The 11626-nt window shown below is 46.0% G+C and overlaps 1 protein-coding gene across 3 annotated transcripts in view; it reads right to left on the reverse strand.

The window, feature by feature from the left end:
• The window catches only part of Nr2c1 (nuclear receptor subfamily 2 group C member 1), a 49580-nt gene extending 40672 nt beyond the window's left edge, over positions 1-8908 (reverse strand). The window contains exons 1-2 of one of the 3 annotated variants that reach the window (XM_037196810.1): positions 8797-8908; positions 294-366 (exon numbers count right to left, since the gene is read on the reverse strand). In XM_037196810.1, the coding sequence (XP_037052705.1) occupies positions 294-347 (54 nt within the window). In that variant the 5' untranslated portion in view covers positions 348-366; positions 8797-8908. Of the gene's footprint in view, positions 1-293; positions 367-4426; positions 4446-7689; positions 8496-8796 lie in introns of those variants that run through there. The other 2 variants (XM_028880249.2, XM_037196811.1) reach the window with 2 other exon arrangements.
• Between the last annotated feature and the right edge of the window lie 2718 nt (positions 8909-11626).

Below are 11626 nucleotides of genomic sequence, written 5' to 3' on the forward strand. Positions count from 1 at the left end.
CCAAATGACATTCTCTGATCAGAGTCACTCTCCTACTCCTCTCTATTAGCTTTCCATTTATTTTTTATTGTTATAAACCTTTAGTATATATGTCTGTTCCACGGCATCATATACATTAAAGTCACGGTACTTACCATATTTTATTGCAGTTATTGAACTACTTCTCACTGCAAAGAAAAGCTATCTGGGAGCTGGCTATCTTCCCACCTGGAACGTCCACAACCCAATACAGACATGTAGGATGAAGAACAACAGCTTGGGAGGCCGGCAAGTGAGCGGTAAACTAGACATACCTCACCCATCTGCTGTTCAATAATCTGGTGTGCGATTTCTTCTATGGTCGCCATGATCTAACCGTCAAAATACCTGCCAGAGATGGGGGGAAAAGCCTTTTTACAATTATACACATAAAACATTTACTGAAGAATTGGTAATTGCCTCAGATTTTCTTTAAAATAATCCAGTTAAGGTAGTGGGGTGTGAGAGGCACTAGACCAGTGGTCTTCACCTTCCTAAGGCTGCGACCCTTTAAAACAGTTCCTCATGGTGTGATCACCCCAACCATAACATTTTTTTAGTTGCTACTATCATAACTATAATTTCGTTACTGTTATGAGTAGTAATGTAAGTATCTGACATGCAGGATATCTGATATGTGACCCCTGTGAAAAGGTCATTCAACCCCCCCAGGGGTCACGACCCACAGGTTAAGAACCACCGGATTGGATAAAACCAGACTGGCTGCAGACTAGCAATGTGGAACACACGGTCAGCTGATGAACGTACATGCTGGAGGTCCATGTGACTATCCTGCTCTTCCATACTCAGACACAGCTGTTCTCGAAAGTTTCTCTACCTGTGTGGGTGGATAAAGCTGCTCCTATCAGCCACATGCTATTATACGGAAATCCCAGAGTCTGCAGTAGGCTGCTGCTTCCTGTGAGCTATCACTGGTCAGGGAGGTCTCTGAGGCCCACAGGTAATACAGGCAATTGCCCCTGCTCTTGTTGTCCATGAGAACCAGACAGTTAAGACTCGACTGCTGGAGACACCCTCGTCTCTGGTCACAGGACATAAGAGGAACCAGGCTGGCACTGAGCTGCTTCTTCCTGCTGGTTAGTCTCCAGTGCTGGACGGTGTTGTGCAGGCTGCTGGGGGACTGTTACCTGTAGTCTTACTCAGGGGTAGGGTTTGAGATGTGACATTACTGATCTGATCATTAAAATGTCCCCATCGGGACACACAACCGTGGCAAATCTGTCACGGCGGTAACCAAGTGCTCTCTGCTATGATCTGAGGCCTGCTTCACGAGAGGGAATCCATGTTTAGTACTGTAAACACGGTAAGAAGCCCATGGCTGGAAGGGCCAAGCTGTAACAAATAACGCACAGAGATCACCAGGACACTGCCAATGTTCTAGCCCCTGGACAAGCTGTTTGCTCTCCTTCCTGCTGCCACTTCGAAGTCTGCCGTTCTAAACCGTAACTTGTCTACCTTCACACAAACATGATTAAGCTGGAGAGCGTCCACAGTAGAACGCTGGCCTGGCGTGCCCGGAGAGGCCCGAGCTCAGTTCCCAGAAACACCAAAGCGGCGAGCATACAGACCAAGAAGAGCTCTCCCTTTCAAGTTCAGCTTCCGATGACTTCATTATTGTCATCTGGTGACTTGTTTCAATACCACCACCTACTGAGGTTCACACCAAGTGTTGTCCCTTTCTTGTCCTTGAGGATGACCAAATTATAACCATCTAGTCAAGTATCGGATGTCAAAGTCCATTATGATTCATCTAATTACAACTTCAAAAAAATTTATTTGTGCGTGACTGTGTGCGTGAACATGTGCGTGTGTGGAGGCCAGAAGAGGGCATGCGTGTCCTCCACCATTGCTCTGATTATTCCTTTGAAGAGGGGTCTCTCCTTGAAGCTGGGGTTCATGTTTTCTTGGCTAGGCTAGAAGGCAGCAAGTCCCAGTAATGCCCCTGTCTCTGCCTACAAGCCATCATCTCCCCAGGCCCAATTATTTTGCAAAAGACCAAACAAGCAGATTTACCATTACCTAGCTTCTCAATATTCACCCCAGGCTGGCCTTTCTCTATGGGATTTGGGCTGCCATTTGCTAAACTCTACATTCTAGCTGTCCAGACTACTAATTCTTGCAGTTTACCAGGCTTCCCCATCCTTGATAATGGCTTTTTCTCTTCACTCTGAATGTCACACAATCACTGATCAATGTATATGATCAAGCCTATATAATAAATGAGACAAAACAGGCATTTTTCTTCTTTAAAATTTTTATTTTTTTTATTATGTGCATAGGTTTGTGCTCAGGAATACAGATGTCAGAAGGCCAGAAGAAGGTATTGGATACCTTGAAGATGGAGTTAAAGGCAGCATTGAGCTGTCCAGTGTGGGTGCTGGGAACTGAACTCGGCTCCCCTGGGAAAGCAGCCAGTGCTCTTAACTGCTGAGCCATCTCTCCAGACTCTAGTTTTAAAAGGTAGGGTCACAGGGAGCCATGGGTGGCTTTGAACTTGCTATGTAGCTGAGTATGACCATGAACTCCTAACCCCCTGCTACTACCTAAGTGCTGGGATTACAGGCAAGTGTCAACATATTCTACAGACGGCTGACAGTTTAAACTATTCTACCTTCCACCAGAGAAGTAATTTGCCACTGTACAGCAAAGGAATTAAACTACTTATTCTCAGCACTAAGGCCGAGTCAGAGTTTCAAGTTCATGGTCAGCCTATTACAGAGTGCTAGAATTCAGAGTTGCAATCTTCATTGTAATAGCTACTAAATGCACAGTTTATTATATAATGTCCTTATTATTAGCATGAGGCTGCTTCTTCAGAAATAAGACCATCAACTCTCTGAGAAGTTAAAGAGTCGACATAAGTGAAAATACACCTGTAGCTGATGGTCTTCAGCTCGTGATGCAATAAGCATTCCATTAGCAGAATGAACAAAAAGGAAGACTTAACAAAATCTTATAGAAGAGACAACTAAATTAGTCATTGGAGGGTTATGTATTTTTCTTAGCCTGAGGTAGAAAGCAAAAAATAGGAGGAGGAGGAGGGCTGGAGAGGAGACTCAGTGGTTGAGAGCTATGGCTACTTTTCCAGAGAACCTGGCCTTGATTCCCAGCACCCACTTGGTGGCTCACAATTGTCTATAACTCCAGTTCCAGGGGATTCAACACCCTCTTCTGATCTCTGTATGTCATGAAGCATGAACATAGAACACAGACATCCATCCACACAGGTAAAACACCCATATAGATTAAATACAATCAAACTTCAAAAGCACAAGGATGCTCCAGTCCGTTACTGCTATTAACCTTGATCTCTCTCGTAATCTCCCTGACCTTCTCTCTTCATCCTTTCCATATAAATGGTTGGATTAACAGAAACCCTCAGTTTCCTAACCTATGGATCTCTATCCTGTACAAGATCACACAAGGGTCACATAGGAGTCACCACAAATCTGGCAACAGTAAGAGGGTTTTAAATGTGTGATGACGGAACATTAACGCAAAATCAAATACACAGTTAATCCAAGGCGCTGCTGGCAGCACAGGTCCGCCCAAGTCATATGGAGCCACGTCTCTGGGACTTTGTTTTAAACACTGAACACGTGCAGTTTGTACTGTGCATGCTTTTGTGACCTATGACACCATGAACTCTGCCTGAAACACCTCAGCTCAGAATACTGGGTGCTCTAAAGTTCTTTTCCCTGGAACAAACATTTCTGTTCCTACAGAAACATAACAGTTTAATTATATAAAATGGTTACGTAATTATTTGTAATTATTCTAAAAAAGATTTCCTAATATTTTCCTACCATCTTTCCTCAGCATCTAATTATCAAATTAGTACTGTGGTGGTTTGAAGGGGAAGGGCCCCATAGGCTCCTATGTTTGAATACTTGGTCCCCAGTTGGTGGAACTGTTTGGGAAAGATGAGCAGATATGACCTTGCTGGGGGAGATGAGTCTCTGGGGTGGGTTTTGAGGTTTCAAAAGTCCATGCAATTTCCCTGATGTGCGTGCGCGCTCTCTCTCTCTCTCTCTCTCTCTCTCTCTCTCTCTCTCTCTCTCTCTCTCTCTCTCTCTCTCTCTCTGTCTTTTGGTTGCTGTCTCAACATGTAAACTCTGTTACTGCCCCAACATCATGCCTGCCATGCTTCCCTTCAGGATGGTCATGGACTTTAGCCCTCTGGAACTATGAACCCCCAAATTAAAAGCTGTTTTTGTTTCTGAAGACAAGGTTTCTCTGTGTAGTCCTGGCTGTCCTAGAACTAACTCACTCTGTAAACCAGGCTGTTTGTTTTCAACTCAGAGATCTGCCTGTCTCTGCCTATTAGCTGTAGTATTAAGGTCACTCCATGTAGTTAAAAGGGAGTTTATTTAGTGGGATAACTTACAAGTGAAGGGATAGGTTACAGGGTCCAGGAAAGGCGTAGCCAAGTCCAGCGGTGTTCTCTGGAGAACTCTGCTTGGTCTACCTCCAGCGTCCAGGATCCAGGAACCAAGAGCCGGCACACCTGGATCTCGGGTCTTAAGGGCTCCTGTCTTGGCCCCACCTTATAGGCTGGCCTCAAACTAAGAGATCCACCTGCCTCTGCCTCCCGAGTGCTGGGATTAAGGGTATGTACTACCACTGCCCAGCTATAAGCAGCATTTTAAAAAATGAACCACAAGTGTAATTTCACAAACTAAACTTTTTATTTTAAAAAATATAAGGAATATCCATTTGTATTTTAGGACAAACCTGTTTTTATTTTTCAGTTATGGGTAACTGTCTAACTCTTCCTCGGCAGGTTGTAGAATACCAAAATTGACAAGAAAAAAGTAAGTCAAATCATCTTTGCAATACAGATTTATTTCTAATAATCATGATGATGAGAAAAATCAATAATCCCCCAGCCTGATTTTTAATGAGGATCTGGCTGCAGAAACATGCAACACACTGCAATAAAACCAAAAGAATAATTTGAATGTTTCTTAAAGTTCTTCAAATAAAGGGAGAGAAAAAGCTGTTTGTTACTGTCAGTGAAAAGCATTTATTTGTACTCTACAAAGACTTTTATTTACTTGCAAAAACTGTGTGTGTGTGTGTGTGTGTGTGTGTGTGTGTGTGTGTGTTACATACACAGTGGGTATGTGTGTTACCATTAAAATGTTAGCAGCGGCTCATGGGGAAAGGGATTCATTAGTCAGGGCCCTCTAAAGGAACAGAGCTAGTGATGAAATTCACAAAGTTTCTTTACCGAAAGGTCCTCTTTCCAACAGAATTTCCAGAATTAATGTGACCAATTCCAGCAGTTTATTACCAAGTTTAAGGAAAGTCGAAGTTTGTAACTCAGCTAGATGTTACAACCAGGATTTCTAACACGGTATAGTATTTCCTTTAAGATATGTTTAGGGGGCCGGGCGGTGGTGGCGCACGCCTTTAATCCCAGCACTCGGGAGGCAGAGCCAGGCGGATCTCTGTGAGTTCGAGGCCAGCCTGGGCTACCAAGTGAGTTCCAGGAAAGGCGCAAAGCTACACAGAGAAACCCTGTCTCGAAAAACCAAAAAAAAAAAATATGTTTAGGAAGGAAGCATATTTGAAAAACTGTTTGGCTGCCCTGTGGAAGCGCAGACAGGCTGGATAGTATCTAGCGTACTTTCACTCACTGAATGACCCACCAGGAGGCACCTGTCCCCAAAAGGCATGGAAGCAGTTGTTGAGGGCAGGACTGTTCATTCAAGAGCTGTGCTCTGGGCTGTTTTCTAGCATGGCAAACAAGCTCTGCTTACAGAGCTTCTCGGCACCCAGAGGTGGCTCTCAAGACAGGTAAGTTCAAAGGTCAATGAAAGTGAATAAAGTCATGTCTTGGATGGAGCATAAATCTGATTTGGTTTATTTTTTTTCATAGTGATTTATGGATCTCAAAACAGTTGTCAGGCCGGGCGGTGGTGGCGCACACCTTTGGTCCCAGCACTCGGGAGGCAGAGGCAGGCGGATCTCTGTGAGTTCGAGGCCAGCCTGAGCTACAGAATGAGTTCCAGGAAAGGTGCCAAAGCTACACAGGGAAACCCTGTCTCGGGAAAAAAAAAAAAAAAAAGTTTTCTCTATAGACTAGAAAGTTAAAATATAACTCCACTCCTCAATGCACATCTGAAACAAATTAAAATATGCATGTATACAAAAACTGTGTACAGAATGATCATAGCAGCATTGTTTATCACAATACAGGAATAATCAGAATTATCAATTGATGAATAGAAACAGGAAACAAAATCAACTTGACGAATGGATAAATAAACCCCTTACAACCAAGAACACTGGTAAGATCTTCACCACAGAGAATCTCAAAGCATGCAAAGCTTCCATTAGGAGTTAAAATTAAAAAAAAAAAAACAAAAAAAACCAGTTGTCAGGTTTTTTTTTTTTTTGAAAAATTCAATGTTGCTTCAAGGAAGTAACTGGAATGTATTTATGTTAAAAGATAAAATTGAAACTTTTACTTAAAAAGCTAACATGAGGAAACAGGGTGAAAATTAGTTCTTTAGAGATGTTTATAGTAGAGATGATTTTATAATGAAAAATAACCTCCTCAGGCAGAGAATATGGATGGCTCAAGGGTTAAGAGCACTTGCCCTTCAAAAGACTCAAAAGACCCAAGTTCGGTTCCTCCCCCCACATGGTGGCTCACTAGCCCCGTAACCACAGCTCCAGAAGATCTAGCACCTCTTCTGGCCCCCGAGGGCACTGTACACCCTTGATACACGCATGCAGGCAAAACACGCATATGTATAATTTTTTTTCTGAAAATCTGATGGAGATTGCCCTCCTCAGAAAATCACAAGTTCATATTCCTTCACCTCCCAGTGCTATACGCTAAATGTCAAGAGCTTTACAAAGCACAAAGTCAGTGCAAGGGATTCCCTACTTAGGAATTCCTGAGGTAAAATTTTAGCAGTTTATCATACTGAACAGAAATCATGGAAAGCAACACCTTCAATACCCCATTTCAATCCCCTACTTCACCTCTGAGACCCAGTTCAAATTCCATTTTACACATTATTTTTGAATGATCCAGTGTACATTGTATACAGGAAGAGTTGACTGGGATTCAAGAACAGACTTGTATTAATTCCTAAAAATTTTGAACAGAGGCCCATTTTTCTAGAGATGGTTTGAAAAGATTGTGTGTGTGTGTGTGTGTGTGTGTGTGTGTGTGTGTGTACACACGCGCGGACACACAGAGGTTCTTATGGTGCTACTTATTGTATGGTGTTTGTCTTAGCTCTCACTGGGGTAGGAACTACAGACTCCATCGCACCCACAGTAGATATTTAGGGTTTGTTGCCATGGAATTGCCTCCTTCAAAACCGTTCAATTATATTACACTGAATGATGAAACCAGTTACATTTATTGGCACCATGGGTGGTTTTGTTTTGTTAACAGATACACAGGTATCTTCATTAATGGCAATGGAAGCAACATGAAAACAGCTTTTGAAAACAGGGTTAGGCTCTGAAGGAAGCTATACAAAGCTCTGACCTGGACATCTGACCTTTGGTTACCTCCACCCTTCGACCACAATGACCACAACTGGGAAGGTTACATTGTATCCAAAGGTTCAAGATGCATACCAAAAGGTTACCGGACACAGTGATACAAAGGACACTCACTACCTTTCCTTTATCTTCCACAGGTCTCCTGGGGTGTGGATACATAACTTCTAAGCCAGTCTGGACTGGAACACCAAGCCATTTTTGATGTCCTAGCCTCCAGAGGACTAGGATTACAGGCGTCCTTCACCAGCCCGGCTCCTACGGGTCACCCAGGTATTCATCCATATATTAAATGGTCCACAATAAATTCCCACTTCTCTCACCTTCCTGGAATCTTGCTTAATTTACTTCAATGTCTGTCCCCCCAAAACTTACAATTCCTCAAAACACCCTCCCAAAAACGATTTCCTTCTCATCTTAGCCGAGTGACTAGAACAGATCACTAATCGCTTTCCAAGTTTACCAAAGCGGACACACAAAGTTTAAACACAATTATCCAGCCGGGTAAACAAGCAGACACTGTTAAACAAACACACACACACACACACACACACACACACACACACACAAACAAACACCTCTCCCTCAAAGTCTAAGGCAGACTTAAAACTTCCAGGGGGGCGGGGAAAGCCCTACAAGGACTTAACTTCACGTCCTCTTTGCTTGTCTTTTCCAACTCAGGGCGACCCCACTTACTACAGGGTGAGGGACAACCTGGCACTTCCCTGCCCCTCACGGGGGTGGGGATGCCATCTGCAGGAGCTGGAGGCAGGCAGGGCTCTTAACAAAAGGGCTCCCGGGGGGTGGAGTGGGGGGGACAGGGACCGCGATGTGCCCGGTCGGTGCAGGCGACACCGTGGGCCACCTTCCCTCCTGGACCCGATCGCAGCGGCGGCGGCGGCTCGTCCTCGGGGTGGAAGGAGAGAGCGAGCGAGCGAGCCCAGGGCGGGCACACGGCCGGCCGACACCCCTTCCTGTGGCCCCGGGGTCCGCGCCGCCGCCGCCGCCGCTCCCTGCCCAGCACCCACCCCGCGCGCAGCCCCGGGGCGGCGGCGGAGGAAGCGGCGCCGAGACGGAAGCGTTCCCCGCGGGTGAAAGGTCACCGTGCCCGCCCGCCGCCGGCCTCCCGCGGCGTCGGGCAGCTCCGCCGGCTCCCTCCTGGGGGGCTCGGGGTGGGGGGAACCGGGGCGCTCGCTCGGCGGTTGAGCCGTCCCGCAGCCGACTTACCCCTGCAGCCGCGGCGGCCGCTGGGCTGGAGAGAGCTGACGCGACGGCGGGGGGAACCCGAGGCCGAGACCGGGGAGAGCGGGGGACGGGCGGGGGAGGAGGGAACGGGACGGACGAGGGGAGCTTTCCGGGTTTGGGAAGACTTGGGGGTGGGGTGGGGGGGTGGGGAGGTCAGAGTTCGTGACCCCTCCCCGGGCTCGGCGCGGCGCGGGGCTCTCGGCGCCTGCGCGGTGGCGCGGTGGAGCCGCGGCCGGCCGCGGTGACGTTCCCTGGGTGAAGCCGAGGGGCCCCCCGGCGGCCCGGCGGCCGGGCTGGAAGTCGATTGCCCCCTGCAGGTGTGGAGGGGCACCGCCGCCGCCGCCGCCGCGGGTCAGGCTGTCAGGTCCGACGTCCTGGGAGCTGGAGCAGCAGCATCGAGTGTGAGCGTCAACCTGCAACTCCTTGCAACCCGTGTTGGGCACGTACCCAAACTCACATCCTTAGACAGAAACGACTACCGAGGGCCGGGTGGATGGCTCAGTGGTGAAGGGTACTTGTGGCTCCTCCAAGGGAACTCAGTTTGATTCCCAGCACCCACAGGACGGGTCACACCACCTTGTGGTTCCATTGGATTTGGTGCCCTCTTCTGGTGCATAAACACGTGTGCAGGCCAAACACACTACACTTAAAGCAAAAAAAATTATTTATTTATTTATCTATCTATCTATCTATCTATCTATTTATTTATTTATTTATTTATTTATTTATTTATTTATTTGGTTCCTTTATGTAGCTTTGGAGCCTGTCCTGGAACTTGCTTTATAGACCAGGTTGGCCTTAAACTCACAGAAATCCGCCCGCCTCTGCCTCGTGAGTGCTGAGATTAAAGGCGTGCGCCACCACCGCCCGGCTTAAAGCAAAAAAAAATCTTAAAAGAAAGAAGAAAAACAGGCCTGTTGGACCCAGACATGTCTTTTAACTCGTGACCAACCTGCCTTTCCTCTTCAGTGCTGTAGGATTTTTGAAGTTTATTTTTTTTTATTTTTTTATTTTTTAAGATTTATTTATTATGTATACAGAAGAGGGCGCCAGATCTCAGTACAGATGGTTGTGAGCCACCATGTGGTTGCTGGGAATTGAACTAAGGACCTCTGGAAGAGCAGTCAGTGCTCTTAACCTCTGAGCCATCTCTCCAGCCCTTGAAGTTTATTTATATGGGTGTTTTACCCGCACCGTATGCCTGTGCACCCCAAGTGTGCCTGGAGGCCGTGGAGATCCTGTGGATCTGAAATTAACTGACTCTGGGTCCTAGAAAAGAGCAGCTAGTGCTCTTAACTGTTGAGCCATCTCTCCAGTCCCTGAAAGGACGTTTTGAGTAATAATAAGCAACCTAATCAGTTTGGGATAGATGTCTTTAATCTCTGGAAAACTTGACTTTGTTTTATAAGCACTCTCTCAGATTAGTTTAGAGTGCTAAGCAGTCTGGGTAGAACCCAGTCACATACAGCCTCCCAGCACTATGAGAACAAGCTGAGGCAAAAATCACATCAAATTGTACTTGGACGTTTTTAGTAAAGAGCAAGAATACAACTGCTACTGTGTATGCTGTGTTCTTAGGGCTCCTTTTTGTTTATTTTGCTAGGCGATGTATCTCCAGATATGTAACAGTTCCTGATGGTCAATAAAGATTTGCAAAAGGAAAGGCCACTAATGGAACACCACGTCCTGACGGGGGTCCCCTGTGGCAGGAAGCTTTGCCCTGCGTTCTAAGTACTGTGTGGTTCAAACTTTTAAGAGGTGATAAATTCCCATCTAGATAAGCACTGTAGCAAAGCAACCAGATTCAGAGCAGAAACCCAAACTGAGGGATGGTGGGGAGGGGGACCAAATCTTTGGTGTGCTGGACAGAATAATTGTCCCCTGTGTTCCTGTTACCTCATGCCTGTAATCCCAGCACTTGGGAGGCAAAGGATGAAGGAACAGGAGCTCAAAGCCATCCATGGCTACATTGTTTGAAGGTAGCCTGGGCTGCATCTCTTTTTAAAACAAAGTGCCACCATTTCCCATTGGAATTAAGTATTTAGACATAGAAAAGGGACATGCAACCTTCCCTAGCAATTAGAACTGTTTCATACTTAATTCTCTGAAAGTCGACCTCAACCTTTAGGTGGTATTTGGCCACAATGTAGCCCTTCCAATAACCTGAAGCTGGTACCAAAGATGAAAACACACTGGGTTCAAGGAAAAAGCTGTGTTTTCTTATTCTCGGTGCTTAATACACATGCCCAAAGGGATGCTTCTCCAGTTACAGAACTTAAGCCACAAGAAGTTGACTTATTAAAACTTAGGACAGGCACAGTGGCTCATGCTCATAATGCCTCCTTTGTAGGCTGAGGCAGGAACATTGCTATGAATACTAGGCCAGCCTGGACTACAGGGTGAGACCCTATATCAAAACCAACTAACCAAATAAATCAGTCTTGGTCACATAAACCACTTTAGGGACGTTACGGTAGGTGACACGTCTCCCTTGGTCATAGTTTAGCAAAAGGGGGCTGGTGGGGTTCATTTTAAAAGTATGGCTTAGAAGACTTCAATGAAGCTGGGTTTGACAGCACATGCCTATCATCCCAGTTACTAACAAGGCTGAGGTGGAAGGTCTGAACACTGACGGCCAGTCTGGATAACAGAGTGTCAAAAAATAAGTAAAAAATAAAGGACTGACTGTAGTCAGAAGGTTCTCTGCATCCTGCCTGGCCCTGTGGTCCCACAGCCACTTATAAAACAATCACTCTGAAGCTTAATATTATTTACAAACTGTATGGTATATGGCAGGCCTCTTGCTAGCTAG

Source organism: Peromyscus leucopus, chromosome 18, assembly GCF_004664715.2.
Source record: "Peromyscus leucopus breed LL Stock chromosome 18, UCI_PerLeu_2.1, whole genome shotgun sequence".
Classification (NCBI taxonomy): domain Eukaryota; kingdom Metazoa; phylum Chordata; class Mammalia; order Rodentia; family Cricetidae; genus Peromyscus; species Peromyscus leucopus.